The sequence below is a fragment of the Conger conger genome, chromosome 6 (assembly GCF_963514075.1).
Source record: "Conger conger chromosome 6, fConCon1.1, whole genome shotgun sequence".
In the NCBI taxonomy this organism is placed as follows: Eukaryota; Metazoa; Chordata; class Actinopteri; order Anguilliformes; family Congridae; genus Conger; species Conger conger.
In genome coordinates, this window is record NC_083765.1 from 50,668,120 (window position 1) to 50,693,632 (window position 25,513).

The window sequence follows — 25,513 nt, forward strand, 5'->3', positions numbered from 1 at the left end:
TTTCCGGGGCGGCATGGATGGTGCAGTGGGTAGCACTGCCGCCTCACAGCAAGGAGGTCCTGGGTTTGAATCCCGGTCGGCCGGGGCCTCTCTGTATGGAGATTGCATGTTCTCCCCATGTTTGTGTGGGTTTCCTCCGGGTACTCCGGTTTCCTCCCACAGTCCAAAGACATGCAGGTTAGGCTGATTTCAGAGTCTAAATTGCCCGTAGGTATGAGTGTGTGAGTGAATGGTGTGTGTGCCCTGCGATGGACTGGCGACCTGTCCAGGGTGTATTCCCGCCTTTCGCCCAATGTATGCTGGGATAGGCTCCAGCCCCCCTGCGACCTTTTTCAGGATAAGCGGGTTAGGATAATGAATGGATGGATGTGTCCCCCTCCTGCACCAATGAACAACTTGTGCACCACAGTCAGTAATTTTAACAGTTAAATAACTGAGTTATCTATTTTTATGCAGCCATATGACATTAACATTTGTTTAGTAACGTAGAGTCACTGTGTTGTTCCACCAGAAGTTAACGTCTGTTCAATGGTAGTTTTTCTACTGAGGAAAATGGTTTATGATTACGGTTGTTTATTGACTATCCCAGACAATTAAAGCACAGTGATTTATGTGAATTGGACCAACTACCGTTAGCAGTGTAATTAAATGCGGTTATACTAGATGCAAATAACCTGTAAGCAAAGCAAAACATTCGGTCGCATTTGTCTGAATATTCAAGCCGCTGTTTAGCCTCCTGCCATCTTGGAATGAGCATTTATCCCTCACTTTGGGTTGGCTCAGGCCTTTTTCTTTTTTATAATGCAGTGGTTTTCAAAGTTGATTTTGGGGGCCCCCTGTGTATGCTGGTTTTTGTTCCAACCACTATTGCAATCCCAGACTTTTAACAAGCTGTTCATTTTTCTAAATTAGATACTTAGAGTCATTTTTTGAGGAATTATAATTCCTTAATTCACATTCTGTCAGAAATTGCCATGCACGCAATAAAGAATAAATGGCCCCAGTTCATATTGTGCTTATAGTGCTTATTGTGCTAATTCCAGCAGACTGCATATTTTTTGACTGGTGAAATTAGAGACTGAGGTGAATCCTCAGTCTGGAGCCACACATCATGCGGTGAAATCGAGTCTCTCCAGCCCTCCACAACCGCTGGCTTGTGGGCACGTCTGTGGTCTTCATATCAACAGCCGTGGCGTACGGCTAACTGTAGGAAAACCTGCAGTAACCTAAACAGATGTGTTGTCCAATGCTCTTTTCATTATGAATCAAGAAATTAAATGACTGTGTAAAAAATATCAATAAATATTGTGATTTATTTTAGTCTTTTAGTTTTCTTCATGTCATAAGATTGTGTAACATTAGATATATAGGCCTAGCCTATTGAGTGTGGCCAGTGCAGGATAGGAAAAAAATCCCGAATCTTTGTCGTGTTTCCTTCTCATCACATTACACAATGCAGGTTAATGAATCGCCCTCCATTTTGTAATCATGAATATGGATAGGGAAATGCTTCACGTTTATAATGCCAATAATGCAATATCATAATAAACTGGTAGGCTAATCATTTTACCTACTGGCCTGTTATTCAGTTGTTTAATTATTAATCAGGCAATCAGGGGTCCTGGCTGCTTTGCATTTTGGCTGACAGTCTGGTGGCCTCTGCCAGAAGGCTGAGACTTGGTTGTACAGTAGGTGGACTTTTTTTTTTTGTACTGCAGCTAGACATTGAACATGCAAGGTCATTTATAGACTGAAATGAAAATGCTTTGGTCAGATGCAGCATCAGCATGTTTGGCATTGAAACAGATGCGTAAAAGGAGATCCGCTTCATACCCAGGGTGAAATTTGCTGGTGGGTCAGTGATGCTTTGGGGCTGTTTTAATTTCAGAGGTCCAGCTTAAAATCAATGGTATAATGGATTCCACCAGGTATTTGGCTGACAATCTGCCTGTACTACTACTTGGCTGTTGGTGGACTTTCTAGCAAGACAATAACCTCAAAATCCACACAGAAATGGTTATGTGACAACAAAATCTATGTTCTGCAGTGGCTCTCTCAGGCACCAGACCTCGAAATCGAAAACCTGTGGGCTGGACTGAAGAGGGCAGTTGATAAGTGCAACCCAAGAATGTGAAGGATCCCGCAAGGATCTGTATAGATGAATGGTCGAAAATCCCTCCAAATGCGTTTCCTTAACCTTGTCCAGCATTACAGGAAAACACTCCAGGCCAGGAGTAAAGTACTAAACCAGAGGTGCCAATAATTGGGAAAGCTTGAATTTGGTAAAATATATTTTTGGCTTATCATCAGGTGACTGACTAACCTGACTAACTGGCTCACACAGTATGTACGAAGATACAGAAAGCTGTAACAAGATGGCTTACACTTCACATCCATGCTAGCTATGAGAAATTCATAGAGATTGCAGTAAATAAAATCAAGGTTTCAGTTAAAATGACATTCAGTCTCTTGACTTGAACACCACAAGTACATTTTGATGAAAGTGGAGATATGTGACTGACCAATCCATTTTGGAGATATGGCTTGTTAAATATGTGTCTGACAGAAGTTGTTTTGTGAAATCTTTGATCTTGAAGCCTTTGATCTTATCAACCATAAGTTGATGATAGATAAACTAAAGTGTTATGGATTTGGTTTCATGGCTGTCTCTTGGCTTGAGAGCTACTTATCCGGTAGAACTCAATGTGTATACTTAAATAGTACACTGTCCAACAGCAAGAGTTTAGCCTGTGGGGTGCAGCAAGGCAGTTGTTTGGGGCCCATTTTATTTTCTGTTTTTACGAATGACCTTCCTCTTGTTACCCAAAAATCTATGTGTTATTGTATGCAGATCCACATTATACTATTACTCAACTGCAATCATTGAACTTCATTCTGTCCTCATCAGAGTATACTTGATGTTCATTGGTACAGAACCAGAACTGTGTTTGCTTGAGGACTACTTACGTTACCATGCCCAAGAACTAATGCAATGAAAAGCGCTGCAGTTTATTGGACCTGTTCTTTATTGAATAATAATCTTATTATTATTATTGTAAACTGATCTGTTGTAACTTAAGCATTTTATAAGGACCCAAGTAAGACTAGCCTGTTGCCTGTGCATCAGATAATGGGGATCCTAAATGAACAATAAACACATGTGGAATGGTGCAAAAAAAACCCAAAACAATCGAGTGAGCAGCAGTTCTGCAGACAGAAAAGCCTTGTGAGACATCAGAGGAGAAGGGCCAGACTGGTCAAAGCTGACAGGACCACACATTACAACAGTGGTATGCAGGAGAGCATCTCTGAACACACAATGCAAGTGAATAGGCTACAGCAGTAGAAGTCTAAAAAAGAAGTTGAATACATACCTAACAATGTGCTCACTGAGTGTATGTGCTTATAATGGACAAAAAGCATTTCCATTTTCATAGAAGTTTTGAATAGGTTTTTGGAGTCCTAGATATTTTAAGATGCAGAAGATGAGTTTCAACTCTGGAGTTAAAAAGCCTCAAAGTCGAACAAAGTGAGTTGGCAAAGTGTCTGTTGTGCTCACTTCCAGAGTTGGTCCATTGGTTCATGTATTGCTCACTGATTGAAATACACTGCACTGTTTACTCTGCAGAAATATAAGACCCCGTGGAGGAAGTTCTTCACCTCTATGCCTGTCTATGCAATCATCGTGGCCAACTTCTGCCGGAGCTGGACCTTCTACCTGCTGCTCATCAGCCAGCCCGCCTACTTTGAGGAGGTCTTTGGGTTTGAGATTAGCAAGGTAAGGCTTCTCTGAGAGAATGAGTGCATACTTCATTAAGGACAAGTGACTCTGCACCACTTCACTCCACCGTCAACATGTTCTTGTGCGATTCGTAGTCACTCTCAGCTTTGTGGTCTTTATCGTTCATTATTATTGTGATAGTTATTTGCATTTATTTGCAACGCTGAATATATTCATTTTGTATTGAACCCATGCTTCAGAAATGGACTTATAACACACTGGAGGATATTATGCATGTTGTACACAGAGATCAGGCGACTAGCTCTCTCCCATATCAATATCCTGACTGCACAGACACCCCATGCTGGGAACTGCAGTGTCCCTCAGGCAAGGTGACCCCGAAATGGATATTCGCACATCGGCATATGAAACTCCAATGGTTTTCATTGGGGTCATGCGCCCTGTGTTGTCTGATCGTTACTGGCAGCATTTAAATGGGAAAGCCCTGCTTTACTAAGCATGGGAGAAGTGTGGTATGTTTTCATATGAAAGCTCAGTAAAGCTATATATTCCACCTTGCGCCCTGCACAGGTCGAGTAACATACCAACAGTCATGTGTGAAGTGGGGTGACGTGGGGTGACCTGGACTGTGCAGCACGCCCCACAAAAGGCCAGGAAAGCCTTCCGCGCCTTTTTCATTACTGGTGGTTTCCACACGCAGGTCACGGACAAGGGCCGCCACTAGACTTCCAGTCTAATTAATTTCGCCTGAAGCTTCACAACTGCTATTGGAGCAGTGATTGCTTTCTCCCTCCAGAGGCTGCGAAATTCCTGCCCTTGTCCATTCTCCCCCTGCTAGTTGTTCTAAGACAACTAAGCAGAGCGAGGCTTACGCCTTAGCTTGCTCCGGCTAGCACAAGCAGGTAAGTATACCATTTAGCTCGCCGGTTGCCTGACTACTTAAGTTGGGTCTCCAGTTATCTCCCTTCTCAATATTCTAGCTCGGTTCGAGAATTATTCCAACCAGTGTTGTTAGCACTGTTACTGCTCTAGGCATATGTTAGTTAGCTATTAGCTGACTAGTTTTTAAGCTAAGTAAACTGTTTTGAGATTTAACTCGTTGGGACTAGTTACTGCTTTGCGTGCCACTCTAACAGAGTTTCGGAAGTCCTCTGCAGAGATGGTAGACCATCTCAGCAACACTCGATCAATCAGGACTGTCAGTGGCTTGACGGAAGCCACTTTTGGGTAAAAGGCATATGACAGCCGGCTTGGAGTTTGCCCCCCCCCCCCAAAAAAAGCAATTTTTAAGGAGAACATGAGGAAAAAGAATTGAACACTTTGGGCAGAACTCCAATGCCTGGTGAACACCAGGTACTGCTCATCACCTGGCAAATACCATACCTACAGTGAATCATGAGGGTAGCAGCATAATTTTATGGGGGTGCTTCTCAGTGGCAGGGTCAGAATTGAGGGAAGGGTGAATGCAGCAAAATACAGAGAGATGCATCAAGCAAACCTGCTCCAGAGTGCTCCAAAGCCCAGACTTAAACCCCATGGAACATCTGTGGAGAGACCTGAAGATGGCAGTTTACTGATGCTTCCCATCCAATCTGATGGAGCTTGAGAGAATCTGCCAGGAACAATGGGATTAAGAGCCCAAATCCACTTGTGCAAAGCTTGTAGAGATTTAGCCAAGAAGATTTGAAGCTGTAATTGCTGCCAAAGGGGCTTCTACAAAGTACCAAATTAAGGGTCTGAATACTTATATAAGTGAGAGATTTCCGTTTTTGATAAATTTGATAAGGTTTCTAAAAACACGTGTTTGTCATTGTGGGTTACTGAGTGTAGATTGACGGGGAAATGGCCATTTAAAATTAAATCTACAACACAATAAAGTGTGTACAAAATTAAGGGGTCTGAATACTGAAGCCACTGTTCATCCATATCAGGCAATCTGTGAAGGAATTCCATCCCTTTCCATACATAGTCCTCCCCATTTGAGGGGACCAAAAGTGAAGTGTATTCATTCACTTCCTTAGTGTATGCTTTCAGTATCTAGTTTTAATTCTAGGCTTTTGATTGCCTTTGGAGTCTATTATCGGCATTTTTCAACATGAGGACCAGAGTTGTGTCAATGAAAGCCAAGGAAGCCATTGGTGTATGTTTTGGCCTTGCTGTGGGATGAAGCACTGTCCAGTGAGTTTGGAAGCATTTGAGTGATACTGAGCAGGTCTATCAGCAGTTAAATTGTCAGTGAAGGCAAGTGAGCCAGCCCCTGTGGCAGCCATACATGCTGATGCAGTGTGGCCTCTGTTTCTGAAGTCTTCTGCAGAGAGCCAATACGGGTGTTTGATCATTTCTTTCATTTAATAAATGAAATAATACAATTAAAAAAAAGTGTTTTGTGTTTAATCAGGTTGCCTTTGTCTAACGTTACATTTTGTCTAAAGATCTGAAACCAGTGTGACAAATATGCAATAATGGAGGGAATCAGGAAGGGGAGAAATAATTTTTCACGGTACTGTAAATTATTGTGAAACAGAATTGGTCCTCAACATTACATAGTAGTGTCAGCGAGGTCACGAGTGAATGTGTGCTGTGCATTGGTCTCCTGCCACACTATGATTAAACTACCCATATCAGAGAGGAAAGGAAAATCCATCCAACAGTGCAGCTGATTTATGTTCCACAGGGGAAGCAGGCAATATGAGTAGTTTGTGGTTCTGATTGCTGCTGTTCGGTAGCAGAATTTATTCTCCCCGTGGGTAATTACAACAAGCAACTAACTACACGCAGATTTCAGACTAGATATGAAAACGGAGCTTCAGATTGCTGAGTGCAAAACAAAGGTTAATTAATATTTGGGTGTTTCGTATGAGATGCCCGTTCGTCATTGAGAGAAAATTCAACACTGTATGAGGAATGTACAGTGCTGTTTCCTAAACTGTGGGATTTCCAACTATAATGTAGGTACATGTTTCCCTTTATGCAAATGATTCAAGATCGATACGTTGGATTTTGTTTTATTGTAGGAAATGGTAATAATGTATTGGAGTAGTTTTCTGTCCCATATTCTGTTCCTAAATACTTCAGATCTTCCATTTGTAATAGAGCCAAGGTCACATAATGTTATTTTTCTTGTTCTTAATGCAAGAGCACAATAAAACAAACCAAATTGAGAATTAAACAGATTAAGAAATGATATTATAATAATAATAATAATAATAATAATAATAATAATAATAATTATTATTATTATTATTATTATTATTATTATTAGTAGTAGTAGAAGTAGTAGTAGTAGTAGTTCTTGACAAGCAAGCCAGCTAATGAGCAGATTTCTGTACTTTATTCATGTCCAAGTAATAAGAGCTGTCAAGTGTTTCATGACAAGTAAACAGCAAGCTAAGTACATTTAAATGGCACAGAGTTGGGATTATTTCTAGAAAATAAGTACACTCACTCTAAAGATATTCTACACTTGTACTTTATATATGAATATATAAAGTAATATATATATATATTCATATATAAATTACATACAATATCTATTATAAGTAGAATAATAATACATTTTGATTTTCTAGTTCATGATCAAGGACGGTACTGCTATTGTCAACATTTTACTGGGATAGCTGATTGAATCGATTGATTGGAAAATACTCTGGCAAAGTGGGCAAGTTCTTTCTGTGTCACGATCAATGAGGATTTCTCAATTATCTTGACCACATGTCGGTGGAAGGCTATTTCATTGTGTACCTCATTAAGTTCCAGTTATGACAGCCTAATCAAAATAAACAATGTTTTAATGTTTGTGATGAGTGACAGGTTGTTCCTTCATGCAAAATAGATTGGGGTTTAAAATTCAATTAAGCTGCTTTATTTTAGGGGTTTAGCGAAGGCGAGTCATTTTTTACCCTTAGGACACAAGGGGAGTATACAGAATGTTAAGACTACACAAGTGTTAAACCAATTATACATGGCAGATCACAAGTAACACGGATTGTGAAAATGTGTATTTCATAACTGTAGCATGTGCAATCTGGTACAGAGATAGACACAGTGACCTAGGCCGCCTGCAATCCACAGTCCATACACTTTGTGAAGGCCTTCACAAACAGGCACCTTTCAATGCCTGTCATTGTGGATGTCAGGTACGCAATATCTATCAATATTGCAATATCTCAATGTTCTCAGCAAGCTGACATTTATGAAACTGGAGGCAATATTGGCTCAGGCAGTTAGAGCAGTCTTCTGGCAGTCGGAGGGTTGCCAGTTCGATCCCCCGCCAGTCACGAGTGTCCGTGAGCAAGACACCAAACCCCTAAATGCTCCTGATGAGCTGGCAGCCAATCACCGTCGGTGTGTGAGTGTGTGTATGAATGGGTGAATGAGAAGCATGAATTGTACAGCCCTTTGGATAAAGGCGCTATATAAATGCCAGCTATTTACCTGTTTGTGAATGCTCATGTGGTTAAATACACCTGTAATCGAGCCCATCTCCAGTAAACTGACGTGACGTTCACCCGGCTTTGCTTCCAGGTCGGCATGCTGTCTGCGCTCCCCCATCTGGTCATGACCATCATCGTCCCCATCGGAGGCCAGATCGCTGACTTCCTGCGCAGCAGGAACATCCTGTCCACCACCACAGTCAGGAAGATCATGAACTGTGGAGGTGATTTGCCCTTGACTAGAATTATTCAGGCCTGTGCCCTGACTACTGATTCAATCGTTCTGCAGTTCAGAGAAGTGCAAGTCAGGAGATGGCGTAGTGGAATGGAGTCATAGCAGGAGGTAGACATTTGTTTTTCAAATGAGCAAAGGGAAACGAATAGTCAACTTTTGTAACAACACAGAGAAACATAATTAATGTGCAAACTATTTAAAACATTTGATTAAAATAAATGTGTACCTATGTGGCATTTTTCTAACTGCTCAGATTTAACAGACCCAAAAACAAGCAAAATAATTTGTGGAGGACCAGCAGTTGGCAGGCACTGTTGTGGGGAGGTGTTCATTAAAAATACTTTACACAAAGTATTAAACTAGGAGTGCCAATAATTGTGTTAATTTGTCCAATTAAAATTGGGAGAGCTGTAATTCCAACAGGGTTCATCAAGCCTGTCTTGTGTAGTCCAGTGATATGTCTGCTGCTCTACAAAATTTATAATAATCAATTCACAATAACATTAGTACTATTACAAGAAACCTAGTTGCTCATTATACAATATCACAAAGTCCTATGTGTCAATTTCGAGGGGAAAAGCTGTCACATATTACAACTTGCCCCAAACTCATGTGTGCTAATTAGGGTAGGTAAACTACAGGTAAAGTATGAAACGCCAATTTATTCTCTCCTCTACTTAGTACAAAAATATAATATTGAACATTCGTACCTGAAATGTTTTATTACATAAGATGTGAAATGCCATGTTTTCCTTATTTTGAAGGTGAAAAATAAGAAAACTATCCTCACCTCAGATTATTGTGATTTATAATATAAACAGGAAGTCGACCTCAGAACACAAAATGGCTATTCAATTTTTGAGGTAGTGCCTCTTGTTTTGGAGAAGTAAAGAGTGTGACTTACTCACGTGACAACTCCCTACTCCCCTACTGTTTAAACTCGGGTCTGATATAAACACATATAGCGGCCTCTCTGAACACCCCTAACATGGATACCTTTGGGGAGCCCTGTGACACTGTGTGCCTGTTCCTGCAGGGTTTGGGATGGAGGCCACCCTGCTCCTGGTGGTAGGGTACTCCCACAGTAAAGGCATGGCCATCTCTTTCCTCGTCCTGGCTGTGGGCTTCAGCGGTTTCGCCATATCAGGTGAGCTTCTGTCTTCACTGCCGCCGAGTGTCCACGCTCTCCATCGCTTCCTGGGTACTTTCAGGGGTAATCAATGACTTGTAGGACCGATGAGTCTTTGCTCACAGAGTAAGCAAGTCATTAAGCATGATACATGGGACATACTGCATGTTCGTCCTCTAGAGATTGGTCTTGATGAGACTATTTCATTGTGCATATGGTATCTTCTATTACACAGGTGACATACAGTAGATTGACATTCATGTTGTATGCCAACACTATGTTTGGGGTGGCAGACATTTTGTGATTAGGCCACCCCCCCCCCATGACCTTGACCAGGGATACATGGATTAGATAATGGATGGATGGATGGACAATGTATGAGGTGTGGAACAACAGCAGTTAGAATGTTTTGATGCTATATCTCTAAAGCTGAGATCGCAGCTGTAGCTCGCTGAAATGTAAGTTTGGTAGTGGTCACAGGCAGTTTGTCACGGTTGAGTCAGTTTCTGCATAAAAATAATTTCTTTGTTACCTTTTCTGCTGGCCGGTTTTCTCTTTCTTTTGTGTTTCAAATTTGCTTAGCTGTAGCTCACTCCTAACTAGCTGCTGTTCACATTTCACTGCCAAAACGTGCTAATTACAGCACTCTGCATCATCACACTCTTAAAAATAGACACTTGACATTGAACAAAAACATTCACGGGCATGTTTCCCAGCAATCTTTGCATATCAGATAAGAGGACAATGCTGATTTCAAAGAAAGTAGCTTACCACAAATGTAATGAATAATGTGTGCAATATCGACTACATTCTCTTCACATGTTTGAAGGTTATTATGAATTCTAGTTAGTTAGTAGACAATGAAGCCATATGACAAGTTTGTCATATTGACGGTATATTATAGTGAGTACACTGTATTTATAGTGAGTCACTATATATTTGCGTTGGTTCACTCTTCCATTGAAAATCGCTCAATTTGGACCTCAATATCTCACTTGTTTTAAAACTAATTTCAATGCCATTTCACAGGTCAACTACAATGGCAATGGGCTCGCTGATTTCGGTATAGCTGCTTTGCATCATTTCTGTGTTATGGATACCCCTATAAAATTACTTTTTTGTGCAAAAATAACTCATTTTAAATCCAACGGATCCAAACACAAGACCACTCATGCTGTCGGCAATTTAGAGGCATACATGCTTTTTCTAATTTCATGACTGTACATTTTATTACATTTGAAATTCAAATTTGAATAGCAAGATACTATTGCTAGCTATGCTAGCAATGAAAACAAAACATTTGATTGAGAACTCAATTCAACCAACAATGTATCAAAAATGAACAACAGCAGATGGTATCCGCATATAGGAAATGGGGACTTAACAGTTAGCTAGTGGGCAACATAGATTATTTAATGGAAGCCAGGTTCTCAGCCAAGGGTTTTAATTTCAATTTATAATGGCCTAACAAGTATTAATTGAACCTGTCAGTGTAAAAACTAAGGAAATTAATCACAAAACATGTTTGCATTCGCTGAAAGCCTCAAAAGACAGGAAATTCAATAGATCAGCCCAAATGCTAACATCAGCCTTGAGGCTTTCAGCAAATGCAAACATTTCATTTAAAACTTAGTTTTTTGTAATTAATAATAGCTTGAAGACCACAGCCCAATTAAGGCTTCAAAGTCTTAAATGTTACTACAACTACAGTTGAGTGGGGAGAAGTTCTTGTGCATGACTTTTGGGGGGGAGGGGAAGCATGAAGATATGTTTTTGCTAATTGTTTTAGTCCAAAAGATGACTTGTAAATGCAGTAAAATGCTAGATTTGTCATTTCAACACAGTGATGATGAGTAGTATTATGTCTAGGTTTTCTTTTTGTACCTGGGGAAGAATGGGGAAGGCAATAAAGAGGTACGGAATGCAAACATATCGCAGAAGCATGAGAGGGCACCGAGAATATCAGCAGGCTCCAGGGTCATGCGGGTGCGGGCGGCCTTATTAAGAATACATTTGCCTTCTCCAATCCCACCCGAATTTGGAATGTCTCATTCTCACACTATGTACAAGCCTGCTCATTTACGGACTCTTCTGCCGGCGTGAGAGTGAAGGCAACTCGTGGCACTCCTCTGAAACCGGCACCTGCCTACCTTCCACGCCACGGCCGCAAGCAGGAGGAGACCCAGTCATACCTAATCATACGCAGAGACAGCTCGCCACAGCTAGGTCTGCCGTATGGCCAGCAGAGCTCAAATGAGCGATGACCAAACGCTGTATCTCCACCGGCTGTGTCGCCCCCGTATCCCTAAGCGATGCAAACCCAATTACGCGCCGCTCCTGTGGGGACGCCAGGCACACAGGCACAGGCCGGATTCCATCCTTGTCTGAGGTGCGTGCTCCTGCTCCTGCTCCTGCTGCTGTTACTAATGATGGAAAGACGCGTAGGCAGGTAGTCAAAGAGCACGTGAAGGTCGACGTGCAGGCAGGATAGAGGACTGCCCGCAGTGCAGATGTAAAGAATAAAATTGCAGTGTCTTATGATAAGTAGCATAGTCATACTAACCAAATATACCTGTAAATTACATTATTTTTAACTTTTATCCACAAATTGTTTTCAGTTCTGGTAGCACCTGAGTGGAAATCATATGCACACTTAAGCTGTGTTTGTCATCTGTCTATCAATACAATTGTTTAAATATTTGTTTTTGGAATTTGCCAATCAGTAAAAATATATATTTTTTTGTAACTCTTATCTGAAAATGGTTTTCGTTTAGATTCAGGGGGGCATTTAATGACATTCATGTCCAAAGTCACAGTCACATTTCATCAAGACTGTAACACAGTGGCAGCCGGGCGCACACTGTTGACTTGGCCTGTGCCACATCCAGTCGATGCACAGCTACGACCGTAGACACAGAAAACACCGCGCCCCAAGCGAATGTGGACTAAAGGGGGAGGCTTCCTTTCCCCGGCGCGTGCGATGAATCCTCCTACACTCGAAGCAAACGTTGTTTCGGGTCCAGGATCTAGGTGAGCGCTGGCATCTGCTTCCTCTATTACCAATTACAGCCCCGCTGTGCAGCAGGGCAGTCTGGGACAGCCCCAGACAGAACGGAGGTATTCTGTAACAGCACGCCTCGCCCTCCAGCGCTCTTCCGCCAGAGCGCCCCGCTCCTGCTCTCACGACCTGAGAGAGGAGTCCATTCTGCTCCGCGCCTTCGGCTGCGGGCGCCATCGCCTCCTTCCCGCCTTTACTCCTCTGCTCGCTGCTCTCGCGGAGCCTTTAATAATTCAGCGAGCACTCCCAGGAGGCCGAGGGTACACGCGGCAGCTGAGGAGAGGTGCACCGGGGTGAGGGGAAAACGCCATCTCCCTCACAATACGGCTGGAGAAAAGAGACTCTCATTTTATATCTGAAATATATTAGGAATGACCTGATTCCTTCTGTAAGACGGTGAAAATCCAGCGTAATGCCAATGGAGTGGATGGTAATTTAAACATGTGAACATTGTGTTGAGTTATTGATTTCATCATTGAAAGATGAAAATCCTTTCTTATAGTGCCTGTGTGCCACTATACAGGACCGTGAAAATCCCCCCTTCCTGATTTCCTCTGTTGTTGCATATTTTTCACACTGAATGGTTTCAGATCTTTAGACAAAGGGAACCTGAGTAAACACAAAACATCTTTTAAATTATAGTTTTATTGGGCCTCATGTAAGAACATTCTCATATTCTTATCAGAAATTTCTCTTACTTTTTTCATATGGAGGGCTCATCCGAGTGTGCTACGTTGGATTCAACAAACACACCTAACTTCAGACAGCTGTCCTGAATGAATATGTTCATTACAATACAGTTAAGGCTGATTGTCGGTTTTAGCCGATTTTCCCCCAGTTTGGATTACACTGATTTTTGCCTTGTTTTTGTTTTTTTTCTGCGCATTTTGAATGTTTCTCTATTTAGAATCTAATATTGATTTGCCTCTATGTGACCATTGCTGTGAAAATAATACCAGTTGTAGCCTGATTTGTGTCGCTAAAATGCTTGAATGCAAATAAACCCACATGTAAATGTGCAGTTGCACTAGCAGGTGCAACGTATCCAGTCTCCTGGAATACAGAGATCAGAGTTGTGTGTGCCAGGCGAGCTGCACTGATATGCACCGCAAGGCTCCTGTCAGAAGACAGGATCGGGGCCACTCGTAAATGTTCTTCCTACCAAAGAAAATGGAGAAAATTGGTGAATGTCAATCGATTTAAGATCTGTTGGCAGCAGGAATTATTAGCAGCAGTAATAGCAGCCAAACACATCAGTGTTTCACATTGCCCTTGAGGAATTGTAACCCACTCTTCTGCTTTAAAACAAATTGGGAGGTTTTAGAGCATAAACTGCTGTCTTCAGGTTCTGCCACTGCCTCTCTATTTGAGTCAAGTCAGGACTCAAATAGACCACTCCAACACTTTCATTTTGGACTTCCTCTTGTGTTTTGGATTATTATCTTGTTACATAACCCAGTTATCCTTCAGCTTCATCTCATGGTCAGATGACTGGACATTCTCTTTAGATGTTTCTGGTACAGAGGCAAATTCATGGCTCCTTCAACAATGGCAAGTGTCCGGGTCCCAAGGCATCCACACACTATCACACTACCAGCACCATGCTTGTGGTATGATGTTCTTACTGTGAGATGTCGAAATGTATTTGCTTTACGGCAGATATAATGGCACCCCCATCATTGAGTCCCGCTTTTGACACATCTGTCCCACAAGGTTTGGGGAGCTGCTTGGTCCTTTCTTGCAATTGTGAGATGAGCACTGATGTTTCTCTTGGTTAGCAGTTTCATTCGGCCTTGCTGCTCTCTCATGAATCCCTACTTTGCCCAGTCTCTTTCTTATTGTGGATTTATGAACACTGACCATAGCTGAGTCTAGAGGGCCTTTCAGTTCTGTGCATGTTCTTCTTGGATATTTTATGACTTCCTGGATGAGTTGTCAGCATGCCCTTTGAGAAGTTCTGGCAGGCTGGCCAGTCCTGGGAAGACTCACCAATACACTGTAAGGGTATTATTTTGGAGATAATGGTTCTCACTGCGGCTTCTGCCTACCAAACCTCTGAATGTGTCTGAATTAAAGCAGTCCTGCAAATAAAAGTGTGCTAAATTACCTCCATAGCCATGTGAAAGATCAAATTATAGGAAGTGTTCGATTGCAGTTATTGCTGCTAAAGTTGGTGGAATCAGTGTTTAAGATTAAGGGGCAATTGCCTTTTCACAGGGATGATTTGGGTGTTTTCCATGCAAATGGGAACAGTGACCACGGGGCAAGCATTCTGTGCGCTAGCATCACCCAGGGAGGGAGAATTGTCCACCAATATGATGAGTTCTCATCACACACTGCCAACTCTCACTGGTTGTGTTACCTGCCACATACAACGTGTCTTCCTTCATCTTATGTCTGTGTGGCCCTGACCTATTGATTACAGTCAGAGGAGAGCACATGATTCAAAGGTGAGCGCATACTTGTTACTGCTGTTTAGTGGGCATAATGTTTTTACTGATCAAAATATAATGGTTCACTATAGTGTGTCTCATTGACTGTCAACTGGTCTATCTGAATGCTGGTATAGCATTTTCTTGGAGCTGCCCAGATTATTGATTAGAAACCCTGTATAGGATTGGATTATAAAACCCTTTTCCCCAAATTTTCCCCCAAATCTTCTAGTTTTGAAATATCCAGTTTTCACATTTAATCCTCTGATTACTGTGAGTTCAGGTTTAAACCTCTGATAGCACCGTATTGTACAATTGAAACAGCTTTCCAAAGCTGTGGAATAAGGATGAGCTGTTCCTGTTGTAATGCAGTCTGTCTTTATACCATGATGGTTGAGCTCCAACTAAGCAAACTGCAAATGACCCATGATCTTCATATTTCCTTTCTATGTTAACTACCAGGGCATTTTTTCTCCTGTCTGGTGGTTTCTTTGTTAACCACCAGGGAATTTTTTCTCCTGTCTGTAGGTTTCTTTGTTAACCACCAGGGAATTTTTTCTCTTGTCTGTAGGTTTCAATGTTAACCACCAGGGCATTTTCTCTCCTGTCTATAGGTTTCAATGTTAACCACCTGGACATAGCACCTCGGTATGCCAGCATCCTCATGGGTATCTCCAACGGTGTGGGCACGCTCTCTGGCATGGTGTGCCCACTGATTGTGGGCGCCATGACAAAACACAAGGTGGGGAGAACTTGTTACTGTAAACCCTATTTAGATGGTTGAGCATACTTTTCATGGTTTAGTTTACCGGGACCCTTTCAAAGAAAATCTAGTTTTGATAATTGAGCACTCTTTGGTTTTCGAGGACTGGTCTCCCATTCATGCATGTTTTTCCTCTTGTTGGTTCTGTAGTGTCATAGGTTCTAAACAATTTACTGAATCAAATTTCTTGATTTGAAAGTGAGTCATGACATGCTCTCACACCTACTTGATTCTGATAATAAATATTCTTGGTTTGATGCCATGTTTATGATTATTTCATACAGCCACTTGATTTTCATCAAACTGTTTTGGCATCCTCTTCATAAGAATATATAATCCAGAGTTTAGGTTGATTAGATAAGATTTGTTCTATTGGCGCTATAGAGGCAGTCACCAACTAGCAGCTCCCTCTCAGACCCACATCCAGTGCATCTGATCATTCAGTTTTTCAGCACAGCTGTTGGATCCCTATACAGATGGAGCTGTTTTGTACCAAACAGAGGGTACATATACTGTAAGATCTCTGGGTATTTGACTGGGAATCCCTCAGCTCATAACTCACTTTAGGTCACAAAGGGAGAGATTGTTTCAGTCTCCAGGGTATTCACCCTCCGAATTGTGCAACAGAAGCTCCTCTGTTAGCCTGGCTGTCTGCCATCTGTATTCACCAGCCATGCAGTCTTTCTGATGCCTCCCTTACCTGTGTCCTCCATCTTACTGATGCCTCCCTTACCTGTGTCCTCCATCTTACTGATGCCTCCCGTATCTGTGTCCTGCATCTTACTGATGTCTCCCTTACCTGTGTCCTCCATCTTACTGATGCCTCCCTTACCTGTGTCCTCCATCTTACTGATGCCTCCCTTACCTGTGTCCTCCATCTTACTGATGCCTCTCTTACCTGTGTCTCTGACTTACTGATATCTATCATACCTGTGTCCGCTGACTTACTAATATCTCCCATACCTCTGCCCTCAGACTCGAGAGGAATGGCAGTACGTGTTCCTGATTGCGTCCCTGGTGCATTATGGGGGAGTGATTTTCTACGGCATCTTCGCCTCGGGGGAGAAGCAGCCTTGGGCCGATCCCGAGCTCACGAGCGATGAGAAGTGCGGCTTCATCGACGAGGACGAGCTGGCCGAGGAGACCGGCGACATCACCCAGAGCTACGGCGCCCTCGGGGGGCCCGCCAAGACCTACGGGGCCACCACCCAGCTCAACGGAGGCTGGCCCAACGGCTGGGAGAAGAAGGAGGAATACGTGCAGGAGGGGGCGGGGCAGAGCAGTTACGGCTACAAGCAGGAGGAGGACTACTCATAGGCCGGTCACATATACATTGTAGATCTATTTTGTAGTGTTTGTGAGTTCAGAGAAAAAGAGAAAAATATATAAATCCATTGTTGTATGTTTGCACAAATTGAATCTAAAGTCTAAAAAAAATATAACCTTCAAGAAGTAATGTATAACTTTAAATAGAACATATGTAACATATCAGACTGGCAGGTTGTACATGTAAAAATGGAACATTAATTTGAAGTGCAATCATATGAAATTGTGACATATTTCTCATCTCACCAGTCCAGCTTCTTCACCTGTAGAATATTGTAGGCTAGGTTTAAAGTTCATTAGCTCTCTAACCCCCTGAGATGGTATTGGGACTAATAAGCCTACACATGAGCTAGATATTGTGGTTTAAAATAATACATGGTTTAGTTGATCATAGTTTCATACCTGAACCAAAACATTTAACTTGTTATTTCATGCACAGATGGAGAAGTATTCCCATCATTTTTAATGCAGTGGGCAAGTTAATTTCTTATTCATGTGTTTTTACAAATTCATATGATCTCATATATGTATATATACTGTTTCTGTGAGACTATCATTGATCTATAAGAGCACATTGATTTTAAAAAGGCCATATTCTTCAGACAGGGCTGTTTCTGGGTTCTGTCTGCTGAAGCACATCTAGCGCTCAGGCAGAGCTGGGGTCAAGGGAGACGTGTGAGTAGCTCTCGGGAGAACGGTCTGTTGACAAAACCGTCTGCAACCCAGAAGGGACCATTCTTTTCTTTCTTTACGATGATATTTGTGATGATGAACACTTACGTGAGTCTTTGGAGGCTTCAAATAATATCATTCAATTTTGACTTCCTGTGAATGATAATAATGCATGGTCGGATGTTTGTTTTTCTTCTCTTTGTTTGGAGCTGTTACTAGTGTCTATTTTGGTGCACAGTTAACCAAAGGCAACATCTAGAGCCGGATTTGTACGGGGACCACCACAAGGAATCACGTGAGCTTTGGCCCAGGAGCCCCAAGGGACTTCCTGACCGAGCAACTGCATTCGGTGTACAAAGCAATAAATCCATGGTAACAGTTGCCGTCATTCCATTGAAAAATGTATGTAATACTATGTATGTATCTGTAGGTGTTTTTTGGAGTCGTGTTATGATTGAAACAAAAATACAAAAGAAAATGTTTAAAAAAAAAAATTTAAAAAATCACTAGGGCCAGACAGACTCTTTGCCAAGCTGATAATACAGGGAACACAGGGGAATCACTTCCAGAAGAGAATTTCTGAACTACATGGTTTTTGTTTTATTTTTTTCTTGATGTCTAAGCATCTGTTAGCATTCTGTATTTTCCCAGTGCTCCTGGAGGATGTACTACTGTTCCATTTTGAGACCCCCCTTCTTTGTTTGGAATTTGATTGGAATGTGTTGTGTTTGTGGTTGGTGTGTCTACTCCCCCTCCTTTCATTCTACCCTGCACTGCCCCCCTCCACTGTTGCAATATATACTGACGTAAGGATTGTCTACAAAGGTGTTTAAACGTTTAAAAAAAGACAGATATTTAACATGACTTAAAGGTACCATTCCTGCTTTGTGCCTCAGAGTAAAGTAAAGTGTGGTTTTATGGCTTCTTTTGCTGTGTTCAGTGGAGAGGTTTGTTGATGTCAAAAGTGTTAATAAAATACTCCATATATCCTTTTATAAAAAAAAGTTAATGATTTTCCTGTTTATTTCTGTCTAAAATCCTTATGATATGAATCCTAAAAAAATATTAAAGATAAATTATTCTCTTGGGTTATCATTTTATGCCAATTAGCTGTAGTTCATAATTTTACATATTATCTTCAGACAATTTTTGCATTTCCTGGGCTTTCATCACCATTAGCAACCCAGCACCCAAGTATCTTGCTGTGCCTTAAACAATTCTACATTTTTGTCGGTAGACACAACTGATTTTTCTAAAAGACAGTTTCCCACATAACTGATAACATGTTCCTTAGAAGTTATTCACCAGGAAGAGGTCTCCACAGGTGAAATGATATGTGCTGATGACTCTGCCTAGCCAGAACCCATTTACTCCAAATGTCCCTCCACCCTCTTCTGTGAAAAAAATCAATGGCCTGTTCTGTTGAGCCCTGGGGCCTGCTAATTGATGTAAGCAGGAAAGGACAGCAATCTTGTTGCTATTTGGAGAATGCTCACAACCTGAAATCACCCAGGAGAGTTTACACCCCTTCCCAATGAGTCTGGTGTTTTCTGGTTTGAGTTTGGTGTTTTTATACTAATTAGTCTGCAATAACAGCTTCTAAACAGTGAATTTTGCTTCAGTAAGACTCAGATATAATGCATGAAATATAGCTTATGATTATATTATATAAAACATTGAAACAATGAAAAATCATTGCAGTGTCAAGTCACCTCGAATTAAGGAAAATGCTCAATATATAATATAATATCTCAGGCCACAACCACTCCAGGCATGCAGAACATGAATAAAAATGAAGAAAGAAGGCTGTAAACGATAAACAACACATAATGATCTATATGTTATGTTCAAATATATGGGAATGCGTTCACTACATTACTCCCATGTTCCGATGTTTTTTTGTGAATGGAACAATGATAGTGCACATTCCAGGAGATTAGATAAGCTGTGCCTCTTATTTCAACTGCACAATTAATGACGTTCGCACAGTGACATATCCAAGAAATAGGCCTACCATTGTCATTCTAATACAAAGTATTAAACAGGAATCCTGTTTAATCCTATAAAACACACCACGAGAGTGCATTCATTTCTATTCAATTCTGTTTAACAGTGAAAGCAGACGACAGTAATCAGGCTAAATTTGGTATTCTTTTCACGGTGTTACTTTTTCCTGCTTCTTTCTCCGAACCATAGTTGGGGGAGCCGCACCACTATACCTTTTCGATGCTAAATATAGCTTGTTAGCTGTAGCTGCTCCGTTCAGTCAACAGCAACCTTGGAGTAAAGCCTGATTTATACTTCTGCATCGAATCTAAGAGGCTACAACGTGGTCTACACTTAGCCGTGTTCCCTACAGCGTAGCCGGACAAACACCTCCCCAGAAATGTAACTGCACGTCATAGCCTCTGCATAGCCTACGGCGTAGGGAATGCTAAGTATAAATCAGGCTTAACACCCAACTCAACGACTGAGCCAGTTTCTGCAGGCATAGAGGACAAGAAACAGAAAACGCACGGCGTGTGACAATACTGGTATTTGATTTAGGTCTGTTTTAATTTGCACATGGCAATTTTATTATTACTTATTATACTGTAGCCTACAAGGCTGTAGGCCTACCAGAAAGGGATCAATAACATGCGTTACTTGTTCTTATCTGTAACTGTTAGGAAAATCAAGTCCATCACGCTGGCAATGGTGGGGTTACGACAGCTGTGGAGTAGAATGCTCACATTTGCAACCTGGTGGCGGTTGAGTGAAAACAAACCTTAAACCACTATGGATGATGAGTAATCTTGCTACAAATTACTGCTCTGCCTGTTATAGGCCAGAATGCAACGTGGCTGCCCCCTACTGTCGGAACCTCGCAAGTATTATTTCCCGGCAGGCGGCATTCTTGCTGCAGAGGCAAAACGTCAAATGAAACACAAAGTCTGTCCATGTCCATGCCCCCACACACCCGAAAGAACCGTCACAGTCTCAAGCTCTGATGCAATCTGAGGCTTGGTGTCTTTATGCGGTCCCTGAGCATCTACCCAGGATCAAGCTGTGCTCTACGGAGGGTGGCACCTTCTGTCCTGTCAACTCTTTCCAGTGTAATCAGCCCATATTCTGTCCATCAGCCGGGTCGTGCCTGACTCAGCCTGCAAGAGTAATCGGACACCTGCAGAATGAACGTCTGAAACTCGCTCCTGTGCTGAGATGGCCCCACAGCTCAACAAGTCAGCTGCACAGTGAAAATGGTGGCAGACAGCATGTGCTTTGGGGAAGATTGATGACACGCTTATCTGCGCTCCCCCTGAATGATAGATGCAGCTACCAGGACAAGAAGGGCATACAGATATTAATGTGCATTCCAAATCAGAAGGAAATAAATCAGAGATTGTAAAACACATCTTGGCAGCATTAAGAAAATAATAATAATAGACTTTATTTACACTCAGTGAGCACTTTATTAGGAACATTTTTTACTATATTACACCTACTTATTCATGTGACTGTCTTATCAGCCAATTGTGTGGTAGCAGTGCAATGCATACAGTTATGTAGATACGGGTCAGGATCTTCAGTTTATGTTCACATCAACCATCAGAATGGGGAAAAAAAATGATCTCAGGGATTTCTCAGGGATGATTGTTGGTGGCAGACAGGGTGATTTGAGTATCTCAGAAACTGTTGATCTCCTGGGATTTTCATGCACACTAGTCTCTAGAGTTTGTAAAGAATGGTGCAGTGAGCAGCAGTTCTGCAGACAGAAACGCCTTGTTAATGAGAGACGTCAGAGGAGAATGGCCAGACTGGTCAAAGCTGACAGGAAGGTGACAGTTACGCAAATAACCACACATTACAACAGTGGTATGCAGAAGAGTATCTCTGAACAGACAACGCATCATAACTCTAAGTGGATAGGCTACAGCAGTAGAAGTCTAATAAATACCTAATAAAGTGCACACTGAGCGTATATAGCACTTTTCAAGAACACAGTACTTTACAAATGGTAAAATGGTACAGGACAGGGATAGGACAAATATAAAAACAATCAACCATTGTTATACATTGTTACACAGACCATTTACATGAATGATTCAATTCTCACCAGATGACAACTTGAGGGGCTTGCTCAAATGTCTGGGCATCATTTGAGTAGACAGCAGCCATTTTGGACCCTCTCTATCATAATCAATCTGGAAAATGTTTATTTTTGGCTGTTTTTGGCTTTCATCTTACTTTTGTAGAATAATATATTGGCTTTCATATGCTTTCATGTCTTAATGCCAAATTCAGAGTAATAATATTGTTTTTAAGCTTTTAAATGCAAGATGTCAGAGTGAAAGTGACATCAGAGTTGTGCATTGTTTGGAGGTTAGCCAGCTTGTCAACTGGCCGCCAGTCACCATGCAGTCACACAATCACGACCGCTAGCGACCACTATAATGTCTTGATTTTCATGATTTGTATGTCTCAATGTCAAATTCTGTTTTCACCAGTTACAAACAACCACATCAGCTGTGTTTGTGGCTTCATGTTAATGTATTTGCTCGCATGGTTTATTTGCCTTAATGTCAAGAGTAAATGTTCAGAGTACAAATACAGTTTTAAACGGTTTATACATAAGATGACAAGGTATAGCCCCAGTGGCACTTAAACAGGACACAACTCCCTTTATAATTGGAGTAGAGAGATAACTTTGGTATCGCTAGAAAGCTTACATTCTTCTCTTTCAAGTAGCTTCTAAAACGCAAAATGCCTCTTGGGGTCAATGTGACTGATTTCGATAGAACATTTGAGATCATCTTTCTGGATTTTGTTCATTACAGGCCCCAGAATACATTAACACACAAGTACAGAATAAATGATATATTTGTGGAACAGAAAAAGTAAATATTAAAGAGTAAAACCTGCTGAAAAGGTACAGCACTTCCCTGCCCTTTTGGGCATGTCCAAATCCACAGACCTCACTGACTCATATTCATATGAGCAAGGCGAAGTTTGCACTGTGCAGAAAAGGATCCGAGGACTTGAAATGAGTTCCTGCTGGAGCTGGGAGCCATGGTTTCCCATGCCATGCCTTAGCAACGGTACTGCATCGCTAAGAGACCGGGCCTGGATGGAATGCATTGCTGTGATGCTTTTCCTGGCAGTCTCACTGGCTAGCAGACGTGATTGCCACCTTAACACTGCCCTGCCTCCCATTTTTAAACATGTCAGTATGAAGTGATTGAGATCATTCATAGGAATTATATGAACCAGGCAACAAAAGGTTCAACACATCAGCACTGATTCGTCACATCAGTGGATTTACACCTGCGATAGTCCAATCAAAAAAATGTTGATCAAATTGTGGGATCATGTTAGGGCATCACCTCAACCCCGTTCCAGTCCAGCCTCGAGAATCCAGGCCATCACACAATCGATTCTGTGACTTGTCGCACCTCTGTGTCAGACGTTGGCTATTGACCCAGCCTTCAGACAGAGGACAAATTACTGCTCGCAAATCAAATTTAAATGAATTGCAGATCAATAGTGCTAACACGTAATCAAGGGCAGGCAACACAGTGGAGAGCAGTACTCTGCTCTGTGTGGGTAACAGCGGATATTGAGACAGAAGTAGTCTAGTAGTCTTTCACACCCATGCTTGAGACCTGACATGTTTGTGTTGATAAACTCATTGCTATTTACCATGAACCAATTTTGTGAAGCGTTTTGGCTGCTACAGCATTTAGCTGTCCCAATTTCTGTAATGTTTTGGTCGTGCAACATTTTGAAATAAAGGAGATACCACACCGTGGCCCTTCTATACCTAAAACATTTATTGCAGCCATTTGTTTTATTAATTTTATTCATTATTGTTATGCATCTTTGTCTGTATTGTGCCATGCACTATTTATTTGTCTTTCCTTATTGTTTTATTTGGATGATCAGGTTCAATGAAAAAATAAGTACGACTGGGTTTGGCATGACATTCATGGATCAAGCAGCAGTGTGGACAGGGGAAGGGCAGAGCTCTTGGTGAAAGTCTGTCCATATGAAAAGATGCAGGGCTCATCCAGTTTATGATTTAAAGCCGAGAAACAACGGCAGGTTTACAGGAAGTGCAGGGGTGAGAGATTACAGGCAGGCATGCTTTCAGTACCCGGATCAGCAATTATTAATTGTAAAAGATGCACAAATGTGACACAGCCTTCATGAAGGATAGTGTCCGAGTGGAATCCATTCGAAATCACGCCACGTATAGAGCACACAGCAGGAGAGCCGCAGCGCCACATTTGCTCCACACAATGAATCACGATTCTTGCCCTCCCTTGCCTTGCCCTCCCTTACCTGCAACACTGCCATGCTTTCACTGCGGGAGAGGCAGGAGTGACTGTGTACACATGCAGCATGTCAGTACGTGTGTGGACAGACAGTACATTATTAGTGTGTCTTTGAGCTAGATGGTGTGTGTGTTTTCTTACGTGGTTTCAAATATATGTTGTGTAATACATGCGTATGAGACTCCATGGGCATTTCAGCAAGGTTATGCTACATCAACAGTGACCTGTTATGCTAGTGTGAGTGTGTCTGTCGCAATAAGTATAAAAGTATAAAGTATAAAGTGCATGATGTGTGTGCCTGTCCATGTATGTGTACGTGTATGTATGTATGTGGGTGCGTGCAGTGTGCACAGCATGTACACTGTTTATAAGCAGGGGTAGTGATGTGCATCCAGACTTGCTTGTTTATGACGAAGGCTGCTCAGGGGCCCTGGGAGGCAGGAGGGTATAAATAGCCCCCTGGAGCAGAGAACGAGACTGTGAGCTCCTGCCAAGCACAGGCCCGACCGCAGAGCAGGGGCAGATCCTCCAGCCCGCCATGTACCTCACCTCCTACTGCACTGTACCTCACCTCCCACTGCAGGGAGCGTGTACCTCACCTGCTACTGGAGGGAGCGTGTACCTCACCTCGTACTGCAGGGAGCTATGTACCTCACCTCCTACTGCACTGTACCTCACCTCCTACTGCAGGGAGCTATGTACCTCACCTCCTACTGCACAGTACCTCACCTCCTTCTGCAGGGAGCTATGTACCTCACCTCCTACTGCAGGGAGCATTTACCTTACCTCCTACTGCAGGGAGCTATGTACCTCACCTCCTACTGCAGGGAGCATGTACCTCACCTCCTACTGCCGGGAGCGTGTACCTCACCTCCTACTGCACTGTACCTCACTTCCTTCTGCAGGGAGCTATGTACCTCACCTCCTACTGCAGGGAGCGTGTACCTCACCTCCTACTGCAGGGAGCTATGTACCTCACCTCCTACTGCAGGGAGCTATGTACCTCACCTGCTACTGGAGGGAGCGTGCACCTCACCTCGTACTGCAGGGAGCTATGTACCTCACCTCCTACTGCACTGTACCTCACCTCCTACTGCAGGGAGCTATGTACCTCACCTCCTACTGCACAGTACCTCACCTCCTTCTGCAGAGAGCTATGTACCTCACCTCCTACTGCAGGGAGCATGTACCTCACCTGCTACTGCAGGGAGCATGTACCTCACCTCCTACTGCAGGGAGCTATGTACCTCACCTCCTACTGCAGGGAGCGTGTACCTCACCTCCTACTGCACTGTACCTCACCTCCTTCTGCAGGGAGCTATGTACCTCACCTCCTACTGCAGGGAGCGTGTACCTCACCTCCTACTGCAGGGAGCTATGTACCTCACCTCCTACTGCAGGGAGCATGT

The 25,513-nt window shown here is 42.4% G+C and overlaps 1 protein-coding gene across 1 annotated transcript in view; it reads left to right on the forward strand.

Annotated features, from left to right (window-relative positions):
- LOC133131452 (vesicular glutamate transporter 2.1) overlaps positions 1 to 18,799 on the forward strand; it is a 33,738-nt gene extending 14,939 nt beyond the window's left edge. The window contains exons 8-12 of the mRNA XM_061246824.1: positions 3,629 to 3,778; positions 8,267 to 8,399; positions 9,447 to 9,557; positions 15,644 to 15,771; positions 16,768 to 18,799. Coding sequence (XP_061102808.1) covers positions 3,629 to 3,778; positions 8,267 to 8,399; positions 9,447 to 9,557; positions 15,644 to 15,771; positions 16,768 to 17,109 — 864 coding nt within the window. The 3' untranslated portion in view covers positions 17,110 to 18,799. The remainder of the gene's footprint in view (positions 1 to 3,628; positions 3,779 to 8,266; positions 8,400 to 9,446; positions 9,558 to 15,643; positions 15,772 to 16,767) is intronic.
- Positions 18,800 to 25,513: the final 6,714 nt, after the last annotated feature.